The following is a 27532-nucleotide window of genomic DNA, read 5'->3' as shown; positions in this document are numbered from 1 at the left end:
ATTATATATTATATATTATATATTATATATTATATATTATATATTATATATTATATATTATATATTATATATTATATATTATATTTACTAGGAAAATTAAAAACTACAAATGCAATAGTAAAAACAAACAAACAAAAACTCTGACAGATGGGAATGGAATACACAGCCACATTTCCATCCTAAGACAACAGGAGATTGCTCCAGCTCCCACCCTGTGAAGGGGTATGGGCCAGGCACAGCAATGGCTGCTGGATGCTCCTCCAGCAAAGCCCATGTTCTGCAGTCCTTGGGAGACAGTCATGCTGAAGCTTAGGCTTGGGGCTGATGTTTAAATCTGCCCCCAAAATGTTTGGATCTGGATGTAAACCAGATACAGGGCTTGGAGCCAGGTTTATGTGCCACCATCCCAAGAACTCTTTTGGAGGGGGCAAAGATCCCAGAGGCTGTTGAGGGGCTCTAAGGGGAAACAGATGGAGGACAATGCCTTCAGAATATTTCAGCTGCATCTCTCCTTGCCAGGTAAATGATGCCATGGGGAATGAATGGCCCTGGATCTACTTTGTCAGCCTTATCTTGCTTGGCTCCTTCTTTGTGCTCAACCTGGTGCTGGGGGTGCTCAGTGGGTAAGTGCCACCCTATCCTTTCTGCCAGCAGAGGAGTTTTAACTGGTTTCAACTATACAAGAAAAAAGCCTGGAAAAGTTCTGTTCTTTTCCCTCTCTCTTTCCTCACCTTTTTTTGTGTTGCTCTTTTAGAAACACTGGTCTGTGAGCTACTTTTTGTGTTAGTGTTCGTGGCTTTCTGAGGTTTTAGCCCAACTCTCAACACATCAGTCTTTTCCCTGAGGCACAAGCAGCTGTGAGCAAGCCCAGCCCTGGAGCCCGTGGGCTGTGGTGTCTTCTGCCTGCACACAGAGCAGATGGGGCTGAGCAGGGAGCAGGCACCCCAGGGCTGTGGGTCTGGGCCCTCCTCACCTCCAGCTCCCTCCTGCTGTGAGCACACACAGCTTTCTCCTGGCCAGCCTAAGGAGAACATCTCTGATGAGTGCAAGGCATCCAAGGGAAGGATTGTTAGTCTAATTACTGCTTCAACAGTCTCATCCAAGTACACCAGTGAGCTGTCATCAGTCTGTTTTGACAATCTAGGCCAAATTCAATTAGTGTTAATTCCCCCAGCAGTACAGTTAAAACCTGAGATGTTACACTCAACCTACCATGCATGGCTGTGGGACTGCTATCCCAATTTTGTTGCTGGGAAATATGTTTTGTCTTGAGAAGTGAGGGGGGCTTTTCTCCTCAGGTCTGTATAGGGTCAGGGTCTTTTTTATGTTTCAGTCCTTGTTTGTGCAAGTGGATCACACTCATCACCTCTATTAGTTCACTGTGTTAGTTATACCCTAATTACTTGGATTTGTTAGGCCTCTTTTATGACAAGAACCATGCCACTGTAACATTAAAACAAATTGGGTGTTACTAGAACTAAAACAAATTTAAAAGCACAAGATAAACCACAGGAACCTGATGCTTGTCTAGAGTTGACTGTAGCTGCAGGACGAGCTGAACTATAGTCATGCGATCAGGAAAAGTTGCTGGCAAGGAAACGTTCTGAAATATTTTTGCAAATACAACTAAATTATGTTTGAGATCAGGAAAATTATTGTCATAGTGTCTGAGACCTGTTACTAACACATGGCAACACCAGCATGGCTGGGCAGCATGTCTCCAGTCCTGCCAGACACCAGAGGAGAAAATAAATTAATTGAAAGAGAGCAGGAAGAGTGGGGAAGGACAAGGGCAGACCTGTCCTTTCCATGTTACCATGACAAGAGTGCCCTGTTTACCTGCCATGTGGTGAACTCACCTTCTACATATGGACAGCTTTTTGCACCTCAGGTGGGTGAGACCCCACTCTGGTGGGGAACTGTCCTGGCCAGGTGTCAGCTGGCCTGTCCAGCTGTAGCACCCTGCAGTGAGAAGGTCCCAAAGAGCAGCAGTGGTGGGGAAGGAGCCCTGCCTGCCATTGGCAGGTGGTGGGCCCCCATGACCTTGGCAAGAAGGAGGAAAGTCCCTGGAGCAGTGTAGTGGCAGTGCTGGTGTGTCTTGGTTTGAAAAGCCAGGTGTCTGCTAAGGAAGGCAGGAGCCTTCCCTGAAATGGAAAATGCAAACCCCCTCCCTCTGAATTATTATATTTTTGAAATTAAGGGGCTCTCAGGGAAAGATATGGGAATAGGAATAACAGTTTTTTATTAGGAAAATTAAAATACAAATGCAATAGTACAAACCCCCCCCATACACTGCCAGAGTCAGAACATTCCCTGACCCCTGTGGGTCAGGGTGGTGGCACAGTCCCATCCCAGGGTGGCTCAGCCCTCCTGCAGTGCCAGCTGTGCTTCTGCTGGAGCAGGGATCCTGCACAAGGGGGGAGTTTTCCTCTGGAGCTCCAGGGCTGCTGGAGATGGGCCTGGTCTCCCTCTGGGAATGCAGGGCAGGAGAAAGCTGCTCCTCTGGGAATGCAGTGGGCAAAGGCTGCTGTGCTGTTCCAGGCTCAGATTGGATCCAGGTAGGAATGCTTGGCTCCTGCCCTGGGCGGAGCATCTCCCCATGGGATGCTGGAATTTGATCAGCCATGCAGGGACACTCAGTGGCCATGGACAGCAGAGATCTCCTGGAGGGAGGATTGGCTGTGGGGGGTAAAGAAAAAACTGCCCCAGGACCAGCAGAGAACTGCCCCAGCTCTGACAGATGGTGACAGAATACACACCCCCATTTCCAACCTAACACATGGTGGCAGGGTATTTCAGGCCTGTCCTAGCACAGAGCTGTGGCTCCTGAGAGTTCCTCAGTTGCTCAGGGCCATCCCCTGAGTCTCTGCTCTTGCCGTGTCGCAGCGAGTTCACCAAGGAGCGCGAGAAGGCAAAGTCGCGGGGAACGTTCCAGAAGCTGCGGGAGAAGCAGCAGCTGGAGGAGGATCTGAAGGGCTACATGGACTGGATCACCCACGCAGAGGTCATGGACAGTGATCGGGCCAGGGGAGAAGGTACCAGCTCTGTTTGCTCACAGACCTCTGGACTGAGGGTTGGGTTCCTAATGCTGACCACCCAGAGAGGCAAGGTGGCAGTCTTTGAAGAAGCCACAAAGACTCATTTTGCCTGAAAACCCATAAAACAAAATGCTTTGACTTCTGCAGGACAGTTTCCTTCCTCTTTTTTTATTTTACATTTCCTGAATAATTTGGTTGAATCTGACCCAAACTAGCAATAATTTATCCCTGATGGTAAATCTCCGCTTCAAGCACAGTGTTTAATATTTGCAGACCACAAGCAAGGCCTGAGTCTCCTTTGGCAAGAGGGGCTGAAAGGCCATGAGGAGTATGTGCCCTTTGTGTGCAGGGATACAGTCAGGGCCACAAGCTCTCACGCTAGCAGGTGCATAAATTTCCTGCCATCACTTGACAGTTTCAAGGGATTAAAAGTGGCCCAGGGAAGGAGGTGGATGTACAGGCATCTAGCCAACAGCTCAGCAAAGCCTGGGGAGTTCTACCCCAGAGGCACAGGGTTTGCTGTGCCACCCTGCCTGGTGAAAGCACTTTTGGTGCCTCAAGCTGAGTGATGCATGTGTGCAAAGAGCCTTGGGGAGCAATGGGACAGAGAAAACACCTCTTCCAGAGCTGGGGCCCGTGTTCTGTTCAGCCTTTGCTCAGATCCCAACTGGCCCCAGTTTTTCCATGCTGGGGTGCTTGCTGCTGTCCCTCTCTGGGCTGCTGCTGCTCCTCCTGCAGGGCAGCAGTTTCTCATGCCTCGTGCTTGGTTTGCACCTGACCCTCACTCAAGGCCTTCTGCCCAAATTTTGGCTGCTGACTCCCTGGGATGGCACTGCTTGGTGGGGGTTATTCACTTCTGATGGGGAAGCTTTTCCTGGTGACTTCTGGAAGAGGTTGCCTCCCACATGTTCTTCCCAATGGCTCCAAGAAAAGCCTGTGATGTCATTCCCTCTAGGTATGATGCCATCAGATGAAGGAGGGTCAGAGACAGAGAGCTTGTATGAAATTGAGGGCATGAACAAGTGGATTCTCTTCTTGTAAGTGTGCTCTGACTGAACCATCTGCTTGCATGTGGGCTTCCACTGTCTCTCATTTTCTGGCGCAGCTGGGCCAGGCTTTCCTGGTCAGCCCCCAGTTTTTGGCCAGGACTGGTGCTTGTGGGAGATGCAAACACTGGGGTAGCAAACAGGGAATTTGGCTATGGTACTGGCAAAAAGCTGCTCAAGGTGAACACTGTCTTTGCTGTGGGACCCAGCTCCCAGCATCCTCCCACAGTCTGTGTAGCACAGTGTGGAATTTAGGAGCTGTGCCTGCAAGCCCCCTGTGAGAGGGGCTGGAGGCCAAAACTGAGCCAGGAGGGTGAATGAGCTGCAGTGCCCGAGTGACTGCACTGAGTTCCAGGGACAGATTATGGTCCTCATCCCTTTTCAGGGAGGGAGCAGGGGTGCCTTTGCCCTGCACCGAGGGCCTGGCTCTGGCCCACTGCCAGCTCTGCTGACCCTTTGCTGTCTCTCCAGCCGTCAGTGGAGGCGTTGGAACCGAATGTTTCGTAGGAAGTGCAGGGATGTGGTGAAGTCCAAGTTCTTCTACTGGCTTGTCATCCTGATGGTGGCACTGAACACCCTCTCCATCGCCTCTGAGCACCACTTCCAGCCAGAATGGCTGACACGGGTGCAAGGTGAGCAAAGAGCCTGAGAGAGTAGGAGGGCCCAGGACCCTGCTGCCCCAGAGAGCTGTGTGAGCTCCTGCTGTGAGTGCACAGCCACACTGGCATGGCTCTCAGGGACACACAGAGCCTGCACTGAGTGTGTGTGTGCTCCTTGCTGTCATACAGCTCACACTGACCACGCTCTGTACTCCCAGGGACACGATCTTGCATGGTGAGCACACAGAGCGTGTCCATTGGCATCCCTGCACACATGGCACGCACTCAAGCCATGCAGAAACATGCATTTGTGCATGCAGCCCCACTGACTGCACCTCCACACACCCCCCGAGGCACGTGGAGCACAGGTGTGCACACACAGAACTCACACCCAGAGGCACACGGAGCACAGGTGCACACACACACTCAGAGTCACATGGAGCACAGGTGTGCATACACACAGCTCACACCTAGAGGGACACAGAGCACAGGTGCACACACACACACACAGAGGCACATGATGCACAGATGTGCACACACAGAGCTCACACCCAGAGGCATGTAGAACGCAGGTGTGCACACACACAGAGCTCAGCCCCAGGTACACACAGCTCATACCCAGAGGCACACGGGGCACAGGTGTGCACACATCCCCACACACACTCAGAGGCACATGGAGCACAGGTGTGCACACACACAGAGCTCACACCCAGAGGCATGTGGAGCACAGGTGTTCACACATCCCCACAGAGCTCAGCCCCACATACCCACGCACAGCCCACATGCCCACTCTGCATGGACCCGTGTGCACTGCACAGGTGAGTGCTCACACACACAAGCATGCAGCTGTACATCACCCTCTCATCTTCCTCCCTCTGTGGTCCCCAAAAACCAGCAGCTCAGGGCTTGGTGTGCCAGAGGAGGGTGAGCAGCTCTGCCCTCCTTCCCTGGCTGCCTGCCGTGCTGGGTGGAGGTCCCTGCTCTGACAGGCTGCCTCTCCCACCCCAGACAATGCCAACCGGCTGCTGCTGGCCCTCTTTGTGGCCGAGATGCTGCTGAAGATGTACGCGCTGGGGCTGCGCCAGTACTTCATGTCGCTCTTCAACCGCTTCGACTGCTTCGTGGTGTGCTCGGGCATCCTGGAGACCATCCTGGTGGAGCTGGGCACCCTGTCCCCCCTGGGCATCTCCGTGCTGCGCTGCATCCGCCTCCTGCGCATCTTCAAGATCACCAGGTTGGGAGGGAGCTGGGTGTGTTGGAGCACAGGTGTGCACCCTCTGAGTGTGAGCTCTGTGTGTGTATGAGGGGCTGAGCTGTGTGTGTGCACACCTGTGCTCTGTGTGCCCCTAGGTGTGTGTGTACGTGGGACTGAGCTCTGTGTGTGTACATGGGGCTGAGCTGTGTGTGTGCGCACCTGTGCCCCATGTGCCTCTGAGTGTGAGCTCTGTGTGTGTATGAGGGGCTGAGCTGTGTGTGTGCACACTCATGTGCCTCTGAGTGTGAGCTCTGTGTGAGTATGAGGGGCTGAGCTGTGTGTGTGCACACTCCATGTGCCTCTGAGTGTGAGCTCTGTGTGTGTGTGTGCACACCTGTGCCCCATGTGCCTCTGAGTGTGAGCTCTGTGAGGGGCTGAGCTGTGTGTGTGTGTGCACACCTGTGCTCTGTGTGCCCCTAGGTGTGTGTGTACGTGGGACTGAGCTCTGTGTGTGTACATGGGGCTGAGCTGTGTGTGTGCGCACCTGTGCCCCATGTGCCTCTGAGTGTGAGCTCTGTGTGTGTATGAGGGGCTGAGCTGTGTGTGTGCACACTCATGTGCCTCTGAGTGTGAGCTCTGTGTGAGTATGAGGGGCTGAGCTGTGTGTGTGCACGCCTGTGCGCCATGTGCCTCTGAGTGTGAGCTCCGTGTGTGTGTGTGTACACGTGTGCCCCATGTGCCTCTGAGTGTGAGCTCTGTGTGTGTACAAGGGGCTGAGCTGTGTGTGCACACCTGTGCTCTGTGTGCCTCTGTGTGTGTGTGTGTACGAGGGGCTGAGCTGTGTGTGTGTGTGCACACCTGTGCCCCATGTGCCTCTGAGTGTGAGCTCTGTGTGTGTACGAGGGGCTGCGCTCTGTGTGTGTGTGTGCACACCTGTGCTCCATGTGCCTGTGGGTGAGTGTGTGAGTGTGTGCAGCACCCTGGCTGCTGGCAGCTCAGGGTGCCCAGGCATCCCTCACGATTCTGGGGCACCGCTGTCCCCTGGGGAGGCTGCAGTGGACAGAGCTGGGAGCTGCTGGCAGAGGGACAAGGCCAGGCTGGGGGTTTGTGTCCAGGACGTGGTTTGACATCCTGGGAGTGGAGAGTGGGACAGAGCTGAGGCCCCGCTCCAGCTCTGGGTTCTAGGATGTTGTGGGTGGGGCTGCTGTGGGCCAGGACTCCTCGCTCTTCCCTGTGGCCCCAACCCACTGTGTGTTCACCCCTCTTCCCCATCCTGCTTGCTGGTGCTCTGTGCAGGCAGCAGTGTTGTCTTGCTTGTCACACCATGCCTGCAGCTTCATTTCTGCCTCCTGGAGCCTGCCTGGAGCAGTCCCAGAGCCCAGCCTGGGTCCAGAGTCCCCGTTTTCGGGCTGCTGGCACATCACCTTGGTCTGTTTGGCTGGGTTCCCTGTGCCTGCCTGGTCCTGCCCACAGCCTTCCCCATCTTTCACCTCCCCATGCCTCTGTCTCTCCTCTTGCCAGGTACTGGACATCTTTGAGCAACCTAGTGGCCTCTCTGCTCAACTCAGTCCGCTCCATTGCCTCTCTGCTCCTCCTCCTCTTCCTCTTCATCATAGTTTTTGCCCTGCTGGGCATGCAGCTCTTTGGGGGCAAGTTTGATTTTGAGGACATGAAAGTGCGGCGCAGCACGTTCGACAACTTTCCCCAGGCCCTCATCAGTGTCTTCCAGGTTTGGGGCTGTGGGAAGGGCAGCAGGGGCTGGGGGTCTCACCCGGGCTGGGGTCTCCAGGCAGGAGTTAGGTCTCAAGGGGATGTGGGTTTGTGGGGGTTTCAGACAGGAACAGGGAAATGCAACTGGAGTCATGAGAAGTAGTTCAGGTTCAGGGCTGAGCAGAAAGGAGAATTTGACGGTGGGGCTGGAGCCAGAAGGGTAGGACCAGTCTGTGGAGTTCTGTCATGCTCTGCTGTGGATGCTCTTAAGTCTTTATTACTGCTCTGCTCCCAGATCCTGACTGGAGAGGACTGGAATTCAATCATGTACGATGGGATCATGGCCTACGGGGGCCCATCCTTTCCTGGCATGCTGGTCTGCATCTACTTCATCATCCTCTTTGTCTGTGGGAACTGTATCCTCTGCCTGCAAACCAGGCCCGGGTCCCCATAGCATCAACTGCATGGGACTGGCCAGGGGTGAAGCAGGGGCTTCCCTCAGTGTTTCAGTGCTGGCCTTAAGCTTCTTGGTTGTGAAGAGCAGTGGAACAAACCACGGGCTTCAGGGCTGGCACCGGTGGTGGCTGAGGGCTGGGGGCTGGAGGAAAGCACATCTGGAGCAGGTCTGGATGCCTGGCAGGCAGAGATTCAGCCAGCTCAGAGCTCAGTGCTCACAAGGGACGGATGCTGGTTAGGCATCACCAGCCAGGGTTATCACAAGGGCTGAGCTCCAGGAAGGTTTCTAAGGCAGCCTGGAGACCATGGATGGCTCCAGACAGGAACCACATCTGTGTCCTTAGCACTGTGCCCCCAGATATCCTCCTCAATGTGTTCCTGGCCATCGCAGTCGATAACCTGGCCGAGGCTGAGAGCCTGACCTTAGCCCAGAAGGCCAAAGCAGAGGAGCGCAAACGGCGGAAGATGTCCAGGTGGGCACTGCCATCCCTGCCCATGGCAGCTCCCAAACGAGCTCTTTGGCTCTGAGGGGACACCATGAGCTTTCCCACGGCCCCTGCCCAGCCTTCAGTTCCATCTCTTCCCTCCTCTCTGCTTAGAGGTTACCCAGAGAAGTCTGAAGAGGAGAAGCAGATGCTGGCAAAGAAACTGGAGCAGAAAGTGAAGGGAGAAGGGATTCCCACAACAGCCAAGGTCAGTTCAGGTGGAGGTGAGCCTTGGAGGGCTCCTGGAGGTAGCCCTGGCTCCTCCTCCCACCAACCAGGAGAGACAAAGGCTTGGAGCCAGTCTGAGTCTGGCCTCTTGACCAGAATCACTGCTTGCCATAGCAGGGTGATGGGGGTGATGGGTGCCCTCGCTGATGGGGGCTCTCTGGGGCAGGCAGGACATCCTGAAAGAGCTCCATTGCTGGGGATCCTTTTTCTCCAGTTCATTTCCTTGGCCACAGCCAGTTGCCAGTGGCTGAGATGGTCTGGTGCACACCAGTGTGGGGTGGAGCAAAGCAAGTCAGCAGCATCCCAGATCTCCCTTATGTCCACACCAGCACCCCCCATGTGCAAACTCCTCTGTTCAGCTGTGCTGCTGTGCTGAGCTGCCTCTGAGGAGCATCTGGCCAGCAGCTACTTTCCTTTCCACTTTCCAGAGTGCTTTTAAAATCTCACTCAGGACTTGTTCCCTATCTTATTCCCCCCATGGCATATTTGCATGGCTCCAGCACACATTCCTGTTTCCCATCCTCTTTGCTTTGATTGAAGCATCCCCTCACCAGGTTCCAACTCCATGTTCTTGCTGCTGTGTGGGCCCAGTGCAGAGATGCTGCTTGCCCCACGTGGCTTCCAAGATGAGGGGGTCTGGCCAGCTGGCACAGGCAGCTGCACATCCTCCTCTTTGTCTCTCCTTGTTTCAGTTGAAAGTGGACGAATTTGAATCCAATGTCAATGAGATCAAAGACCCCTACCCTTCTGCAGACTTCCCAGGTAAGATTTGGCAGGGCAGCAGGAAGGGTGAGGAGGCATGCAGAGGGATGGTGTGTGAGGAGCAAAGGGTGCAGTGAACTTTCACCAGCCTTGGGGTGCTGAGGTCCTTCTGGCTTGCATGCCAAATCAGGATCATGGGATCAGAAGATTGTCCATAAGGTCATATTCCCTCTCCCTCTCTGATAATTCTTTTCTTTTCCCTTTTCATGGACACCCTACAGGTGATGATGAGGAAGATGAGCCTGAAATCCCCCTGAGTCCTCGGCCACGTCCCCTTGCAGAGCTACAGCTGAAGGAGAAGGCTGTGCCCATGCCTGAGGCCAGCTCATTCTTCATCTTCAGCCCAACTAACAAGTAGGCACTGCCCCTTCTCCCTGCCCTGTAGGGCCAGGCATGGCCCAGGTGTCTCTGGCACCAGTGTTCACAGCAGGGTCTTGTTTGAGCATGACAACCAGCTCTGAAGGGAACCAGCTCATGGGGCAAAGCCTTCTGTGTGGAAGGAGTGGCACAGACATCCTTCCATGCCTCGGGGCTTCCTGTCCCCAGGGTTTAGCCATGACCCTCTGCCATGACCCTGTCTGGTGCCCCTTGCAGCATCCCATGGCATTTCTGTCCCTGGCAGGTTTCGGGTCCTGTGCCACAGAACTGTTAATGCCACCTGGTTCACCAACTTCATCCTGCTCTTCATCCTGCTCAGCAGCATTTCCCTGGCAGCTGAGGATCCCATCCGGGCCGAGTCCTTCCGCAACCAGGTACCCGCAGAGCTGTGGAGGTTTGGGATGGGTGGGGGAGACCTCTTGGAGACTCCCAGCTCCCCAGGAAGCAGGGATTCACTTGCCAGATGCAGTTCCTAGGCTGGGATGCCAGCCCTGCACTCAGGCAGGAGATGCTGGATGTGCTTTCCATTCAGGGTGCAGCTGGGACAAGGTTTTACTGCTCCATGTATCAGTTTATTTCTGGGTGAAAAGATCCACCTGACAGGGTGTGCAAGATTATTTTGGTTTGAAACTGTGGTGGTTTATTGGGGGGAGAGGCATCCTGTGAGGCAGCAAACTGGACCTCAGGTGTGTGCAGTGCCCTGGAATGCTGCTGGCCTGCAGCCATGGGAGCCACAGCTCCTGTCCTTCAAGGCACCAGTGGGTCTGGGAGGACCTGGGGGATCTCACATGAGACAGCTTCCCTGGGCACTTGGGGTTTTTGGGGATCAGATGCTTTCAGGTGGAACTCACCTGGCAAGGGAGAGCTTTGTCCCGGCTGCAGGTTGGATCATGCACTGGAGAAAATCTGCAAAGCTGGGGAGAGTTCAGGAGTCTTCTTGGTACTGGGTTTAGAGACTGTTGAGCTAGATGGCCTCCCCAGTCCAGAGTGGACAGCTTCAGGATGTTTGAGCATCCTGAACATTTCCCTTGTCACCCAAATCTCATCCTGTACTGGTGTCTCTGTTCCCAGATTCTTGGATACTTTGACATTGGTTTCACCTCTGTCTTCACAGTTGAAATCGTCTTGAAGGTGAGTCCGTGGTCTTGCATAAGCATGGCCTAGCACGTAGGTTTATGTGAATGTGACAGGTTAGTCAGAGAGAAAAAGGTGACTTTCCCAGGCATCACCCTAGGAAAGTTGTGAGACTGCTCAGAGAAAGAATTAAAACAATTCTTACATTAATCTCTACACCTAATATTTGTGAATATGTAGAATATTTATACGTGATGTTTATAAAAAATATTTTAGCAAAAGGTGTTATTCCTAACTAACCAATAGTATAAAGAGCATTATTTATAAACCAATCAAGTTCTAAGTAAACAATCCTACCTCTAAATATGTCAAGTTCCTAATAAATCTCACTTTATGCCTTCTAATCATAAGAGTCAATGTCACCTTTCTTTAACCGTTCCTAACTCAACAGTGACAGGTCCAGACTTCTGTGGCCATGGACACTCCCACTCCTTAGGTATCCATGCTCCTGAAGGTCTCAGCGAGGAGAAACTTCCAGCTGGTCCTCCTGGAGAGTTCATTCATGCAGTCTGGGTGGTGTGTGACCTGTCCCAGAGGCCGTGTGTCCTCTCCAGGGAGGTCAGGCAGCTAAGCCAGCTGTGCTGTGACATGGGGACACATCAGCCATGGCACTGGCATTTTTATTCTATAATACCTTTAAGAAAAAGAGACAAAGAGAAACCAGTGAAAATCTGTGGATGAAGGTCACAATCCAAGCCATTGCCATGTGTTGTTCCACTTTGCTATTCTCCTCTTTAATTTGCTGACTGACTGGGAGAGTTTTGTCTCCAGGCAGTGCTGCACACAGGATTTCCACCTGAAAGCAGCTTCCTGCCTGGCTGCAGAGGTCTGAGCAGGGCAGGGTCCTCAGGCCATGGAGCTGTGAGAAGTCCCTTGTGCCTCATCCACCCTTCCCCCTTGGAGGAACCATGGCCAGCCTCTTTCCTAACTCCTTGTGCTCCCCAGATGACAACCTACGGTGCTTTCCTGCACAAAGGCTCCTTCTGCAGGAACTCCTTCAATATCCTTGACTTACTGGTGGTGGCTGTCTCCCTCATCTCCATGGGATTTGAGTAAGCACCTCCATGTGCCACAGGGTGGGCACTGGGCTGTTCGGGCTGGTGGGACAGCTGGGGATGGTGGGTGGAGGAGGAGCAGCCAGCCCAATGGCTGCCCACGTGCCCATCATGTCATGTTTAGGGGACATGGACAACTGGGAGGCATGCCCACAAACTGGTCAAGGAGGTCAAAGGGCACTCCTTGAGTGTCAAACATCTATGGGTAGAAATTGATTTGGATCTGCTTCCTCCAGGTGCCAGTGTCACTTGGCCTTATGTGGGGTGATGGCCGGTGACATCTGTGTGTCTCTGCCGTCCCTTGTCCCTCACTGCTGGCCCCAGCCTGCCCTCCTTGGCTGCCTGGTGGGGTTGTGCCAGCCTAGCCTGGGCAGGGGAGTGGCCCCACCTCAGCTGTGCCTTCCTGCCCAGGTCCAGCACGATCTCCGTGGTGAAGATCCTGCGGGTGCTGAGGGTGCTGAGGCCTCTGCGAGCCATTAACAGGGCAAAGGGGCTGAAGGTGAGTGACAGGCTGGGACAGGGGACCTCCCCCCACGGCAGTCCTACCTGGAGGTTGTGTGGCAGGCTTTGTGCCCGTTCCCAATTCCCACCACCCATCTGTGGAAGGGGTCTGCCCAATCCCTCTGCTCTTGGCAGGCTCCCACTCTTCCTGGGGTGGGAGGGTGTGGGACACAGAGCAGGGCCATTACCCCAGCTGTGTCACATCTGCACTGTCCTCCCCCTCTGCAGCACGTGGTCCAGTGCGTGTTCGTGGCCATCAAGACCATTGGTAACATCGTGGTTGTCACGACATTGCTGCAGTTCATGTTTGCCTGCATCGGAGTTCAGCTCTTCAAGGTGAGCTCAGCTGGGCAGGAGGGACCTTCTGCTCCAGCACATCCTGGCCAGGCTCTCCCGGAGGTCACCCTGGGGATGGTGTCTGACAGTGCTGGGTCAGCACAGGCTGTGCTCTCTGTGGTCTGTGAGAGGAGCCACAGAAGAGCCTGCAGTGAGAGGAGGGCAGGAAGCACCAAGGGTACTGTCAGGTCCAGACAGCACTGGTAAAGGGCTGCCTCACCTCCCTTCATGCCTCAGTTTCCTCTTTCTAGGGCAGCAGGCACTTCTGACTGATTTCCTCTGTGCTGTGGTTGTGAAGGGTTTCCTTTCTCACAGCACTGCTCTCCAGACCTTGGCTGCTCTAAGGTAGAGCTGGCCCTGGCTGAGCTCAGTTTTGTTCTAATAACTGAGCTTAAACTCAGAGCTGATGTGGGAAGAGCAGACTGAGCAGACCTGTCAGCACACCTTAGCTTTTTGTTAATTCTCTGGGTAGTTTTCTTCCCTATTTCCCAGATAGCTGGCTCCCAATAGGGTGAGCTAGGCAGGCCTCAGCTCAGGGCCATGGAAGGTTTGTTCCCATCTCCAGGGAGTGTTTCTTGATCTCAGCCTGGGACTGACCCCAGGTCTGCCGTGACTCTGGAAATGCCTTGTGAGCTGGTTTGTTTGGCATGCACAGTGGGGAGGGCCAGAGGCTGCATCCAGGTGGTGAGGGAGGCACTGACTGAGGGCTGGGAAAAACTCAAAACTCCCCAGAGCTTCTAAAGTCAAACCAACCCCATGGCCACTTCTGGTGTCTGTTGAATGCAGGGCAAGTTCTACAGGTGCACAGACCCATCCAAGCTGACGGAGAAGGAGTGCAGGTAAGAGCTCTCTGCAGCTCCCACGTGGGCAGTGGCCAGGGCTGGGAGCTGGGGGGATGTGGTGGGGAATGCTTGTGTTCCTGTGTGGGAATGCTGCATCCAAAAAGTGGACCTGAGATGTTTTCCTGTTCTGCCTGTCCCTGGGGTAAATCAGGAGCAAGCACAGGGCTGTGCTCCCCTCCCAGGAACCGAGGAGGGCCAGGCCAGTGGGGCTGAGCTCTGTGTCCCTCCTGCTGCAGGGGTCAGTTCATCAACTACGTGGACGCAGACCCCACGCAGATTGAGGTCCAGGACCGAGTCTGGCTGCACAGTGACTTCCACTTCAACAACGTCTTCTCAGCCATGATGTCGCTTTTCACCGTCTCCACCTTCGAGGGCTGGCCAGAGTGAGTCTCTGCTGAGGGAACCTCTGTGCTGGGAGCAGGGCACTGCCACGGGGTCTTGCTTTGAAAAGACAGGTATTCTGCTAAAGAGGGCAGGAGCCTCCCCTGAAATGGAAAATGCAAACCCCCTCACCCCAAATTATTATAATTTGGAAATTAAGGGGCTTTCAGGCAAAGATATGGGAATAGGAATAACAGTTCTTTACTAGGTAAGAAAATTAAAATAAAGTAAAAAATGCAGTAATGGATTGGCTGTGGGAGAGACGAATAAAACTGCCCCATGACCAGCAGAGAACTGCCCCAGCTCTGACAGGTGGGAGCAGAATGCACACCCCCAGCTAACCTGAGACACAGGGTAAAGAAAGAAGAGCTGTCCAGGTTGAGAAGCAGGACCAGTCCCCCTGGCAGTGGCTGTGGAGCTGGCAAGGTTACCCAGGCAGTCCTGTCCCACTGTTGCGGGATGTCCCCAAAGCTCTCTGTAACTTTCAAGAGGAGATGTGGTTTTTCCACTCCAATCAGGGTTTCTGTTGCCTCAATTTCCCTCCTGTAGGCTGCTGTACATGGCCATTGACACCAATGCTGAGGATTCAGGCCCTATCTACAACTACCGGGTGGAGATTGCAATGTTCTTCATCATCTACATCATCCTCATTGCCTTCTTCATGATGAACATCTTTGTGGGCTTTGTCATCGTCACCTTCCAGGAGCAAGGGGAGAATGAGTACAAGAACTGTGAGCTGGACAAGAATCAGGTAATGGGGCTGCTGGAACAGGACAAGGAGGCCCAGGCCTGGACCTGGCACTGCTGGGGCTGGCTGATTTGGGTCAGCCCTTGTTTGTGGTGACACTGCTGACACAGATGAGTTGAACCTGCCCCAGACCTGTTTGCTGCTGGGGCAGGGCCAGCTGGACCCATGTCCAGCACAAAACAAGCCTGAGAGAGGGGCAGAGGGGACCAGAAACTCAGTGTGGGCCTCCCTGGACAGATAGGGTGCCCAGAGTGAGCTGAAGCAGAGGGTTGTGCCCAGCCCTGGGCTCCCCAGTACAAAAGCAACATGGATGTACTGGAGTGAGTCCAGCAAAGGGCCACTGAGATGATGGAGGGGCTGGAGCATCTAAAGAGGGTCTGGGAGTCAAGGCCCTCCTATGAGAAGGCTCATAGGAACCTGACCTATGGGTATAAACACCAGTGGGAAGGCACAGAGGAGACTGAGCCAGGCTCTTTTCAATTGTGCCCAGTGACAGGAAAAATGCAGTGGGTACAAACTGAAGAAAACAAGAAATTCCATTTAAACATTAAAAAACCCTTTTTTAAAATGGTGACGGTGGCCAAGCACTGGAACAGGTTGCCCAGAGTGGCTGTGAAGCTTCCATATTTGGAGCTTTTCAAAAGCCAACTGTCCTGGGTGGCACGCTCCAGTTGGCCCTGCTTTGGGTAGCAAACTGTGACTAGACCATCTCCAGAGGTACTTTCTGCTGCCAGCCCTTCTGTGATGCTGTCCTGCTGTCATTTTGGTTTGGGACAGCAATCTGAAAGCAGCAGAGGCATTGGTAGAGGAGTGGGACGTGCTGGGGAGGACATTGAGCAGGGGCAGCTGCTGGCCCCGGGGTGCTGTCATGCTCCTGCACTGAGGCAGCACGGGCAGCTTGAGCTGGGGGTGTCAGGGTGATGTGAACCACACAGAAACCCAGCAGACATGGCCTGGGCTGCTGGGCAGACACAGGCCTGTGCAGCCATCTCAGTGCCCCCTTCACCCCTGGTTCATGTGGTGTCTTCACAGAATCACAGAATGACCAGCTTGGAAGAGACCTTAGAGATCATCGAGTCAAACCCAGCCCCAACACCTCAACCAAACCCTGGCACCCAGTGCCACATCCAGGCTTTGTTAAACACACCAGGGATGGTGACTGCACCACCTCCCCATTCCAGAACTTTATTACTCTCCATGAAAAACTTTTTCCTAATATCCAACCTATATTTCCCTTGGTGCAGCTGGAGGCTGTGTGCTCTGGTTCTGTCAGTGCTGCCTGGAGAAAAAGCCCAACCCCACCTGAGCACAGGCACCTTTCAGGAGCTGTGCAGAGTGATAAGGTCACCCCTGAGTCTCCTTTTCTCCAGGCTGAGCACCCCCAGCTCCCTCAGGGGTTCCTGACAGGGTTTGTGTTCCCAGCCCCTCTCCAGCCTCGTTGCCTGCTCTGGATGTGCTCCAGCCTCTCAACATCTTTCCCAAACTGAGGGCGAAGCTGGACACAGCTCTCAAGGTGTGCCCCCACCAGTGCCAAGCACAGGGGCAGAATGACCTCCCTGCTCCTGCTGGCCACACCATTCCTGACCCAAGCCAGGAGCCACTGGCCACCTTGGCCACCAGGGCACATGGCTGGCTCATGTTCAGCTGCTGTCCATCAGTGTCCCCAGGTCCCTTTCTGCCTGGCACTGCCCAGCCACACCATCAGGGTGCTCTAAGCTGGTCCTGAGAGACCCTGGGGAAATGCTGGGACAGGCAGGCAGGAGTCAGGCCAAGGGCAGCATGGCCATCTTTGGAGGCAAAAGATGCTTTTGGAAGCTTGTCCCACATGGGTGCTTCTTGGTGCTAGGATCCCCAACGTCTGGGAAGAATGATGTGCAGAACTCCATGATACCAGAAGGCTAATTAATTACTTTATTATACTCTATTATATTATAATTATATTACAGAATATTACACTAATGAGAACTATCACTAACTAACTAACTAACTAAAAACCTGTGACTCTGCCCGAGAGTCCCGACACCCACACGTGGATCCAATTGGTCAAGGAATCCAAAACACCATCACCAGAATCCAATCATGCAGTCACCTCGGGTAAACAATCTCCAGAACAATCCACATGGGCACAAACACAGGAGCAGAAAATGAGATAAGAATTGTTTTGATTGTTCTTTTCTCTGCTTCTCTCAGGAGAAATCCTGACAGAGCTAAATCTCTCTGTGCTCAGAGGGCACGTGAATACCACGTGAACCCAAAAATGGGGCATTTTTGCAGGAAGCACAGCAGCTCCTTTCCCTGGCCCGTGTGCTTGGGCTGGGAGAGGAGGGTGCTCCAGCCGGGGGCTGTGGGGGTGTGCAGCGTGGCTGGTGGTGCTGAGGGTGCCCTGCAGTGGCTCACACCCTCCCTCTGTCCCTCCCTCGGTGCCTCCCCAGCGGCAGTGCGTGCAGTACGCGCTGAAGGCTCGCCCGCTGCGCCGCTACATCCCCAAGAACCCCTACCAGTACCAGATCTGGTACGTGGTCACCTCCTCCTACTTCGAGTACCTCATGTTCTTCCTGATCCTGCTGAACACCATCTGCCTGGGCATGCAGGTGAGGGCACGGGGCACAGGGAGGGTCTGTGGGAGCGCTCAGGCTGGCTCAGCCCTGCCGTCCCCAGCAGAGCCTCTGCACAGGGGGTGTTTGCTTGTGCTGTGATCTCTGGGTCAGGGCCTCCGGACCAAAACGGGACTGGTGGGATGTGGGGAGCCCAGAGAAGGGGCTGCAGTGGGAAATTTCCTTTGTGCTGAGCCATAGGCCTGCCTGTGGAGGGGGCTCTGCATCCAGCCCACATCTCTGAGGTCACAGTGGAGGCTGGATCTGCCATCAGCTAATGGCTCCTTCTGCCTTATCCTCAGCATTACAACCAGTCTGCAGAAATGAACCACATCTCAGACATCCTCAACGTGGCCTTCACCATCCTCTTCACCCTGGAGATGGTCCTCAAGCTCATGGCCTTCAAAGTCAAGGTGAGAGAAGAGCATGGTCAGCATGGAAAGCAGGCCAGGCCAGAGGGTCCATTTACCCTGCACTGGGCATCTCTTGAGTACAAGCACCCCTAGCCCTGCAGCTCCACGGAACTTCTCCTTGCAAGACCCTTAAGGAATCCTGTGCACAGACCTTGGAATTTCTGGAGGGATTACTGCTTGTCAGGGCTACCCTTGCTGGCCAAACCCCACCAGTCCAGCTGGCCATTGTTCCCATCTTCAGTGTCAGGGCCATAGTGGGGTCATAGCTCCACTCCAGCCATCCTGATCCACCCTCCTCATTTCACTGCACTGCAGGACCAAATAACTGAGCAGAGGGTGCAAAGCTCTGACCACCGTCCCTTCTTCTGAGGCTCAGAGTCACTGAAGAACCTTCTGGTTCCTCTGGGCTCCAGCCTCTGTGTCCTTCTTGACTTGTACCCTTGCATGTTCACTCTTCTTTGGCTCTTCCTTGACAGGGCTACTTCGGAGACCCCTGGAATGTCTTTGACTTCCTGATAGTGATTGGCAGCATCATTGATGTCATCCTCAGTGAGATTGATGTAAGTGCCCAGGGGCTTGGGCACGGGGCTGTCCCCACCCAGGGCACGAGGCAGGAGTGCTGGATGTGCCCAGCCCTGCAGGGGGATGGTGTCCTCTCCTCTCTCCCTGCTCTGCTCGGTTCTGAGGGACCAGCAAGGATCAGCAATGGCACGAGTGCATGGAGAGCACAGCTGTGGCCCTTTGAGCATTAAAGCACAACTGAGACATCCCCAGCTGCCCAGCATGTCACACTGCCCCTTCCCTCAGGTCTCCTGAATCTGTAGGCACTGGAGTCCTGTGGAATACAGTCGCTCAGGACTAGCCCATCAGCAGCAGGCTGTGTGCCAGGCATCCACACATCCAGCCTCAGATCAATGCAGGTGGGACTAAAAGGGCTCCCACAGCTCTCTGAGAGCCCTGGGAACTCTACTGGCCCAGGGGAACCATCAGAGCCATCAGATTTCCAGACATCTGCTTTGTGTGTGTCCCTTTACACAGCAGCCCCTACACACACACACACACACACACACACATATGCTGGGGGTGTGTGTGAGTGTGTGAGCTCCTGCCATCCCTGCAGGAGCTCTGCCTTGTTCAGGCTGTGGGGCTGGTGCCTCAGGCAGTGCCTGTTTGGGGTCTGCTCTGCTGGGAGCATTTCCAAAGCAGTGCTAGGAAGCCACGATAGCCCTGCCTTCCCTGGCACACCCACAGCTGTGTCTGGCCCTGACAATGCCCCTCTGCTGTGGGAGGTGTGTGCTTCCTTCAGCAGACCTGCTGGGGCTCCAGGAGCAGATGTGGCATGGGGAGGTGATGGATTAACCCTCTGCAGTGGCTTCGCAGTGTCTCCTCCAAGGGGCAGGGCTTGCCAGTTCCTGGGCACTGCTGCTGCCTCTGCCACCCTGCACAGGGTACCTTCCATGCTCTCTGTGCAGGAAGGTGAGGCTTCCAGAGACCCTTGAGAGCAATCACATTCTCTTGAGGGGTGTTCCAGGCCTCACAGAGCTGGGATGAGCAAATCCACCCACCTTGCCGTCCTGTGAGAACCCTGTACTCCTCTCTGCATAGCCCTGCCCATCAGTGCAGCCATCCCCTGCCCTCTGGGCCTCTCAGCCTTCATCATCTCCCAGATTTCATGCTTTCATCTGCCATCAGCTCCTCCTCAGGCCTGCCCACCAGCTCTCTGTGCCTGTGCCTTGGTTTCCCGCTGCCTGTCGGGTGTCCCTGCCCAGCCTGCTCTCAGAGCTCAGGACTGAAGCTCAAGGGGTGCTCGAGGCCCTGGACTCCACAGAGGTTTTCAGTCCCTCTGGAGCAAGAGACCACTTGGCACAAATAGCCAAATCCTGCTGCCCTCGAGGGAGGGGATGCCAGGACACACCCCAGGCGCCAGGAGGAGCCTGGTGGGCTGCCAGGGACTGGCCCAGGTGCTGTGCTCTGGGTGCTGCAGCACTCTGGGCAGCAGCAGGGCTGTGCAGAAGGCCAGGCAGAATTTGGGGAATGTTCTCTGTGCCCTGAGCTTCCCAGGTCCTTTCCCCTGTGTCTGTGTCCTCGAGGGTCTGTGGGGATGCCCAGGACACACCACAGGCACCGGGAGGAGTCTCGTGCTCTGTGTGGTTCCTTGCTCACCCAGATGCTGCCTCTGCCTGTCTACAGTCACATCAGCTTGTCCCTGAGCCTAAGGGATGGTGGGGCTCTGCCTGCCCCTCCCTGTGCCCCTCCTCTTCTCCCCAACTTCCATCTTACTCTTTCTTCTGTGTCTGTGTTCCCTCCCTGCCTCCCCTCTGCTGACTCTCTTGCTCTCTCCACAGACCATCCTGGCACCCAGTGGTGGATTGTACTGCCTCGGTGGGGGCTGTGATGGCACTGTAAGTGCCAGCTGTGTGTCCTGCCTGCAGCCCTGCCTGCCCCTGCCAGCCTTTGCGTGTGCCCTGCGTGTCACCAAGGCCACCACACCCACTCCTCCCTCTGGGCTGTGGCTGCCCTCGCTGGGGGGACTGGGTGGCACACCACACACACAGACACCCCTTCCCTCCTGGGAGCTGCAAGGCTCTTCCCCAGCCCTCCTGGGCCCACCTGAAAGCCCAGCCCTGCCCTTCACCGTGCCATCCCTGGAGCTGCCATAGCAGAGCTGTAGGGCAGCAAAGGTGGCCCTGGTCCTTCTGCCATCACCCTGGCTGCCCAAGGTCTGAAGGGATGCAGCCTCTGACAGCAGAGAAATGGAGAGAGAGCAATCCCTGCCCTCTGACAGCCAGGGAAATGGTGAGGGGGCAATCCCTGCCCTCTGACAGCCAGGGAAATGGTGAGGGGTAGTCCCTGCCCTCTGGCAGCCAGAGAAATGGAGAGAGCAATCCCTGCCCTCTGACAGCAGGGAAATGGTATGGGGTAGTCCCTGCCCTCTGACAGCCAGGAAAATGGAGAGAGAGCAATCCCTGCCCTCTGACAGGAGAGAAATGGAGAGAGAGCAATCCCTGCCCTCTGACAGCAGGGAAATGGTATGGGGTAGTCCCTGCCCTCTGACAGCCAGGAAAATGGAGAGAGAGCAATCCCTGCCCTCTGACAGCCAGGGAAATGGAGAGAGCAATCCCTGTCCTGTGCCCTCCGTGTGCCCTGCGTGTCACCAAGGCCACCACACCCACTCCTCCCTCTGGGCTGTGGCTGCCCTCGCTGGGGGGATTGGGTGGCACACCACACACACAGACACCCCTTCCCTCCTGGGAGCTGCAAGGCTCTTCCCCAGCCCTCCTGGGCCCACCTGAAAGCCCAGCCCTGCCCTTCACCGTGCCATCCCTGGAGCTGCCATAGCAGAGCTGTAGGGCAGCAAAGGTGGCCCTGGTCCTTCTGCCATCACCCTGGCTGCCCAAGGTCTGAAGGGATGCAGCCTCTGACAGCCAGGGAAATGGAGAGAGAGCAATCCCTGCCCTCTGACAGCCAGGGAAATGGTGAGGGGGCAATCCCTGCCCTCTGACAGGAGAGAAATGGAGAGAGAGCAATCCCTGTCCTCTGACAGCAGGGAAATGGTGAGGGGGCAATCCCTGTCCTCTGACAGCCAGGGAAATGATGAGACAGCAATCCCTGTCCTCTGACAGCAAGGAAATGGTGAGGGGCAATCCCTGTCCTGTGCCCTCCCCAGGGCTGGCTGTGTCCCCTGGGTGCAGCCCCATGTCCTGGGAGGCTGAGTGGGCCAAGCCCTGCACTGCTGGCCAGAGACCACTGTGGAAAATAGATTTGTAGAGAATGTTCAAAGCTTGACAGAAGGTTCATTTCCAGCATGGTGTAGCAAAAGCTGATAGGCCAAGAAATACTTATAATGTGTTGCAATTAGGAAATAGTTTCTAACTGTGACAGCATTAATTATAACATCTGTATTGTCTCACCCTTCATGTGAGATTAAAGATAGAATAAAAATAGATTAGATTAAAAATAATAGATTAAAATAGAATAATGGGGATGGGATGGGGATGGGGATGGGGATGGGGATGGGATGGGATGATAAATCGGGAATGGGGATGGGATGGGATGGGATGGGATGGGATGGGATGGGATGGGGATGGGATGGGGATGGAGATGGGCTGCACTGGGGCTGCTGGCATGCTCCTGAGCACTGCACTCACTGGATGGGCACGAGGCACCAGGAGAGTGAAAGGCAAAGGAAAGGTGGGAGAGGAGATGGAGTTTTTCAGTGCAGCCCTGGGAACTTGGGAAGTGTGATGCTGAGGAAGGTGGAGCTGCAGGGAGGGGTATTGGGGTATTTACAGCTGGATTTTGTTGCCCTGAAGTAGCTGGGAGTGAGAGGCCTGGGTGATGGGAGTCAGAGGGATCCAGTGGCAGCAGGAAAGCTCTGGCAGGCTAAGGGGGCAGTGGGAAAAGCATCCCAAGCTGTGATGGAGGCCGGGCAGGCAGTGCCAGCAGGGTCTGTTCATGGCTCCTGGTGGCAGAGGCTGCGGCTGAGGCTGTGCCATGCTGGGGCTGCCAAGGGCACAGGTGACCCAGCCCCCAGCATCTCCAGCCTCCACTGTGAGGTGCTTCCAGACAAAAGCTGGTCCTGGAGGCCAGGAGCTGTGCCTGCTGCCTGCCCACTCTGCCCTGCAGCCCTGGCTGTTCCCCCCTTCACGGGGACACCCACAGAGAGCTGGCATCCCTGCACAGCCAGGTGACAAGGGCAGCACCCCGCAGAGACACCTCTCTTCAGTCCTTCCTTTGGTTAAAGTCCTGCTGTGACATTCTCAAAACTGCCTTTCTCTGCTTAAACAGTTGTCATTAACCCTTTCTGTGCCTGGTACCCACCCTACACCTCACCCTACAAATACAGGCTGTGCTGGGCAAGACCCTGGTGGGACTCAGCCTGTCTGTGGTGGCCCTGTGACCCTCAGAGCTCTCCCAGTGCATGTGGCAGCATGCCTTCCTTCCTGCACTATCCCAGTGCCCAAGTGTGAGCGTGGGGGCCTGGGGAGATGGGATCCCTGGGGGCTGGGGAGAGGAGCCAGCACAGACTGATCTGTGTGCAGGCAAGGGCAGCGTGGCTGCTGCCTGGGGGTGGGATCTCGTTACCCTTCCTCCCCCAGGAGCTGGACCCCCTGCCCTGAAGGCCTGGAGGCCCCAGCGCTGTGTCCTGCAGCTGCTGTGCTCTGCCTGCAGGACCCTGATGACAACTCCCGCGTCTCCATCACTTTTTTCCGGCTCTTCCGGGTGATGCGGCTGGTGAAGCTGCTGAGCCGGGGGGAAGGCGTCAGGACCCTCCTGTGGACCTTCATCAAGTCCTTTCAGGTCTGTCAGGGGCTCTGCTGCCCTCCCAAACACACACATGGCCAGGCTGGCAGCAGGCTGACCCTCGGGCTGGTAGCCCCCCTGTCCTCAGCAGGCAGAGGAGGAAGCTCCCGTGCTCCTGCTGGCCCCAGGCTGGGCTGGGGCTGTGCAGAACATGGCCCATGTGGGTGGGAGGTGTGTGGGGCTCCCTGGCTGACAGCTCTGAGTCAGAGCTGGCCAGGTGCTGGCAGTACCTGCTTGGCCTGTTTGTCCTGGTCCCACTTAACTGGGGTCTGCAGCAGGTGGGTGCCTCAGGGCACGCTGCAGCACCTGCTCACAGCCTGGGCTGGCACTGCCCGCAGCCCGGGCAGCCCTGGGCTGTGCTGAGCCCCCGTCCCAGCCACGTGTGAGCAGCATCAGCCTGCCACGTGTGAGCCCCACAGAGAAGGGGCCAGCAGGAGGGTGTGAGAGGAGCAGTGAGTGTCCCCTCCCCACACAGGGACAGGCACAGCTCCTGCAGCACCCCCAGAGCCCAGGCCCTGTCCCTGGGCTGTGTCTCACGCAAGCCATGGTCCTTTTGTCACAGGCTCTGCCCTACGTGGCCCTGCTGATTGTGATGCTTTTCTTCATCTATGCTGTGATTGGGATGCAGGTGAGGGGCAGGGGCCAGGGGGGTGGGAGTTGGTCTTCATCAGATGCCCTGAGCCTGGTGGCACCTGGGGACATGGGACAGGGAGGGACTGGGTCCTGTTAGGCCTTTTCTGGGACTTTGCACATGATGGGACCTGTTTACCCTGGTCTGCAAGGGTGTTTGCCACCCCAGCAGCCTCCTGTCCCTGGGCTTCAGCACAGAGCACTTTGGGAGTCAGTGGCACACTCCAGTGGCACACTCCATTGGCACACTCCATTGGCACAATCCATTGGCACACTCCATTGGCACCAGTGCTTGTGCTGGTTCAGACCTTGTCTCTGTGGCCCAGATGAAGTGCAGCTGTAGTGAGGGGTGCTTTCAGCACTGGCAGCAATGCCCAAGTAGCTTCCAAGCCCCAGAGCACCCACATCCAATCTCAGTCTCTTTTGGGGATGCCCAAAGCCAAATAAACCAGAGGAAGAGGAGCTCAGGCACCAGAGGGTATTTGGTGCCAAGGACAGGATGGCACACTGCAGACCTGCCACTGTGGTTTCCAGATGTTTGGGAAGATTGCCATGGTGGATGGGACCCAGATCAACCGAAACAACAACTTCCAGACCTTTCCACAGGCTGTGCTGTTGCTCTTCAGGTCAGTCTTGTCCTGTCGTGTGAGCAGCTCCAGGAGCCTCTGAGTCTGTGGGAATGCCCAGCTGGGAGTGACATTTCAGTAGCTGATTTCTTTTTTGTCCCACAGGAAGATCTCCTGCAGCAGTGGGAGTGTTTCAGGAGAGGCTGTGGGGTTTTGTGGTGTGGCTGGGCTGCTGGAGAGAGGGGCATTTTGGGGTTGCTATTCTGAGTATTTCCTTCCCAGACTGGATGTTAATTTGTGAATTGTGAGGAAACTCATGGGAACAGGAGCTCAGCCCAAGGCTTTCCTTGACTCCAGACACTTTCTGGAGCTTTCAGTGGCCCTACAGCAGCAAGCCCAGAGTCCTGACTGCTCCTTTTCTTGTTCACAAACAGCCCTTTGCCAGTGATTCAGTCAAAACACCAATTACTAACGTAAACCTGGGTGGCCTTCACCTAGCACTAGCTGTTCTTGTGTTGCACTGATACCTCATGCCCTTACAAGATTGCAGGTCTTCCTCCACTCTTCCTGGAGTGGATCTGCCATTGGTTTGTTCCAAGGAGCTGCCCATGTGCTTCTGATAACATGAACATTTTATGGGCAGTGTTACACATCAAAGCTGGTCTTTAACTGGCACTCTTAGGCATTGTTTCACCAAAAGCAGCTGGTAGTTATTAGTTGTGCTCTCTACCTACTGTTGTGATAAGGTGGGAATCTTATTTTGTTGATTTTTGAAAATTTCTGTGTATTGTGCCAGCAGAGGGTTTGGGTTTCCTTACAAAAGCCTGTGTTTCCCATTGCTCTGTGTGCTGGGCTGGCCTCAGCCCTCCCTGCATGGCCAGAGCAGCAGGGAGCAGCGGGTGTCCCCTGTGCCAGGTGTGCCACGGGCGAGGCGTGGCAGGAGATCCTGCTGGACTGCAGCTACGGCCGGCGCTGCGACCCCGAGTCCGACTACGCCGAGGGAGAGGAGTACACCTGTGGCACTGGCTTTGCCTACTTCTACTTCATCAGCTTCTACATGCTCTGTGCCTTCCTGGTATGCATCTTTCATAGCTCTGTTTCTCCAAAGTGCCTAGTCTTTTGTAAGGCCGTCCTTTGAAACTTGTTTCTAGCTCCATTTCTCTCTGGACAATGTCTGTCCTATCCCATGGCATTTCTAAGTCAGCATTTCTTATCTCAAGGTTTACATTTCTTATCTCAAGGTTTACATACAGATACACACTATGTGAGCCTTCTGTCAAGCTCTGAGATTTCTCTACAAACCCATTTCCCACAGTGTGCTGGCTCCCACAGGCCCCTTCAGCACCCCTGTCCTGCCTGGGCAGGTGTTGGTAGCTGTGTCTCATGGGGGGAGCCCCTGAACCTCCTGCTGGGGACATCACCCCCAGCCCACCTACCCAGCCGTGCTGTAAACTGACACTGCACTCCTGGGGCACCCAGGATCCCTTTCAGTGTCTTCCCACAGCCTCTGTGTGCTGCCTTGCAGACGTGTTTGTGTTGGCCTCAGCAGGGGTGGAGAGGGACGAGATGCTGATGTGCTTGTCCTTTCACATGACCTGCTTGGGCAGGAGGATCCTCTCTGCCTGGGCAGACCCTCACTCAGCATGCTCTGCCTGCAGGAGATCCCAGAACACATCTGCCTGTTTTCATAGTGCTGGCCTCTCTCCCCTGGCTGGGCCTTTCCCATGTCCTCCTCTGCCCTCAGATCATTAACCTCTTCGTGGCTGTCATCATGGACAACTTTGACTACCTGACACGGGACTGGTCCATCCTGGGGCCCCACCACCTGGACGAGTTCAAGCGGATCTGGGCCGAGTACGACCCCGAGGCCAAGTGAGTGAGTGAGTGAGGGTGGGTGGGCAGCATGGAGGGGTGTGCCATGGAGGGGACACATGAGGGCAGGCAGGGTGAGCTGTGGCACTGCCTACAACCAGGTTCCAGCATCTCAGAGGTAAGAGTTGCTAGAGTTGATCCAGGTCTGATAAAAGCCATCAGGAGATTTGGGAAGACTTTCAGTTCCCTCTCCATCCAGCTGTGCTGAGGCTGCCAGCTCTTGCCATGCCACTGCACACCTTCACCTGCTCCCCAGGGCCACAGGGAGCAGCTGCTTTCCCCAGGAGAGGGAAGAGAAGCACGGGGCAGATGCCAGGGATCAGCCCCAGAGCAGCTCCCCAAGCCACTGCCAGGCAGGGCTGCTGCCTCACTGCTGAGCTGGTGTTTCCTCTGCAGGGGGAGAATCAAGCACTTGGATGTGGTGACTCTGCTGAGGCGTATCAACCCTCCCCTGGGCTTTGGCAAGTTCTGCCCACACCGTGTAGCCTGTAAGGTAAGAGCCAAGGAGGTGTGTGAGCACAGGGATGATGTAGGGATGTGCCCCCTGTTGACGGAGTGACCAAATTATTCTTTGTCTGCCTAAAAAGGCAAAAAGCCCAGGAGTTTCTCTCCCAAATTAAGTACAAAGACACCTCATAGGGCCTTTGGGACTTCACCTCCGAACTGGGGCTGCCCATTGGACAGAGGCCAAGAGGTCTGGCCTAGGTAATTCACTAGAAAAGGAAGAGAACAAAGGAAACAATTGCTTTTGTGGAGTGTTTTAGCAGGAGCAAGGACCTCTTGCCCCTGGCTCGGTTTTTCTCTCTTAAGGCTTTATTATTTTGCCTTTTATTAAATATTTTTCTGTTTCCAACAGTACCGCAGAAGCCAACCTGCTAATTTCATGCCATTCTGGGTAGCTGAGCTATGTGGGGTGTGATGGGTTTCTCTGAGAGCTCACAAGGCCTGGCTCAAAGAGTAACACATCAGGACACCTTCCCCAAGCTGTCACTGTGTCCTCCTGGCAGGCTGAGAGTGACAGTCCAACCAGCTCTGACCTCTCCTTTTTAATGAGGGGTGATTTGGGGGGCAAGGAGAGACAGAGCTGAGGTGGTTCAGCTGCTGAAGGTCAGGACTTACCTGTGCTCACCTCCTGCTTCACAGGGGTGGCACTGGTGGGCTGGCTGTGCCCAGAGCCCTCAGTGCAGGGGACTGCCAGGCCACATGCAGCTGCTGCAGGAGGGCAGTGCAGGGCCTGAGCCTGTGGCCATGGCAGCTGG

At 55.2% G+C, this 27532-nt stretch overlaps 1 protein-coding gene across 1 annotated transcript in view; it reads left to right on the top strand.

The window, feature by feature from the left end:
* Window positions 1-27532, top strand: part of CACNA1S (calcium voltage-gated channel subunit alpha1 S) — a 52657-nt gene that overhangs the window by 16109 nt on the left and 9016 nt on the right. Inside the window, exons 7-35 of the mRNA XM_039711895.1 lie at window positions 520-623; window positions 2887-3035; window positions 3994-4075; window positions 4556-4716; window positions 5692-5917; window positions 7400-7607; window positions 7884-8004; window positions 8403-8517; window positions 8644-8737; window positions 9450-9519; window positions 9741-9873; window positions 10142-10271; window positions 10969-11028; window positions 11977-12083; window positions 12498-12585; window positions 12816-12923; window positions 13710-13762; window positions 14002-14148; window positions 14696-14897; window positions 17327-17485; window positions 17791-17901; window positions 18378-18461; window positions 20247-20303; window positions 23074-23202; window positions 23768-23833; window positions 24370-24461; window positions 25317-25476; window positions 26146-26273; window positions 26670-26766. Coding sequence (XP_039567829.1) covers window positions 520-623; window positions 2887-3035; window positions 3994-4075; window positions 4556-4716; window positions 5692-5917; window positions 7400-7607; window positions 7884-8004; window positions 8403-8517; window positions 8644-8737; window positions 9450-9519; window positions 9741-9873; window positions 10142-10271; window positions 10969-11028; window positions 11977-12083; window positions 12498-12585; window positions 12816-12923; window positions 13710-13762; window positions 14002-14148; window positions 14696-14897; window positions 17327-17485; window positions 17791-17901; window positions 18378-18461; window positions 20247-20303; window positions 23074-23202; window positions 23768-23833; window positions 24370-24461; window positions 25317-25476; window positions 26146-26273; window positions 26670-26766 — 3441 coding nt within the window. The remainder of the gene's footprint in view (window positions 1-519; window positions 624-2886; window positions 3036-3993; window positions 4076-4555; window positions 4717-5691; window positions 5918-7399; window positions 7608-7883; window positions 8005-8402; window positions 8518-8643; window positions 8738-9449; window positions 9520-9740; window positions 9874-10141; window positions 10272-10968; window positions 11029-11976; window positions 12084-12497; window positions 12586-12815; window positions 12924-13709; window positions 13763-14001; window positions 14149-14695; window positions 14898-17326; window positions 17486-17790; window positions 17902-18377; window positions 18462-20246; window positions 20304-23073; window positions 23203-23767; window positions 23834-24369; window positions 24462-25316; window positions 25477-26145; window positions 26274-26669; window positions 26767-27532) is intronic.

Source organism: Passer montanus, unplaced genomic scaffold, assembly GCF_014805655.1.
Source record: "Passer montanus isolate IOZ18808 unplaced genomic scaffold, ASM1480565v1 scaffold252, whole genome shotgun sequence".
Lineage (NCBI taxonomy): Eukaryota > Metazoa > Chordata > Aves > Passeriformes > Passeridae > Passer > Passer montanus.
This window is presented reverse-complemented; position numbering and strand designations above follow the sequence as displayed.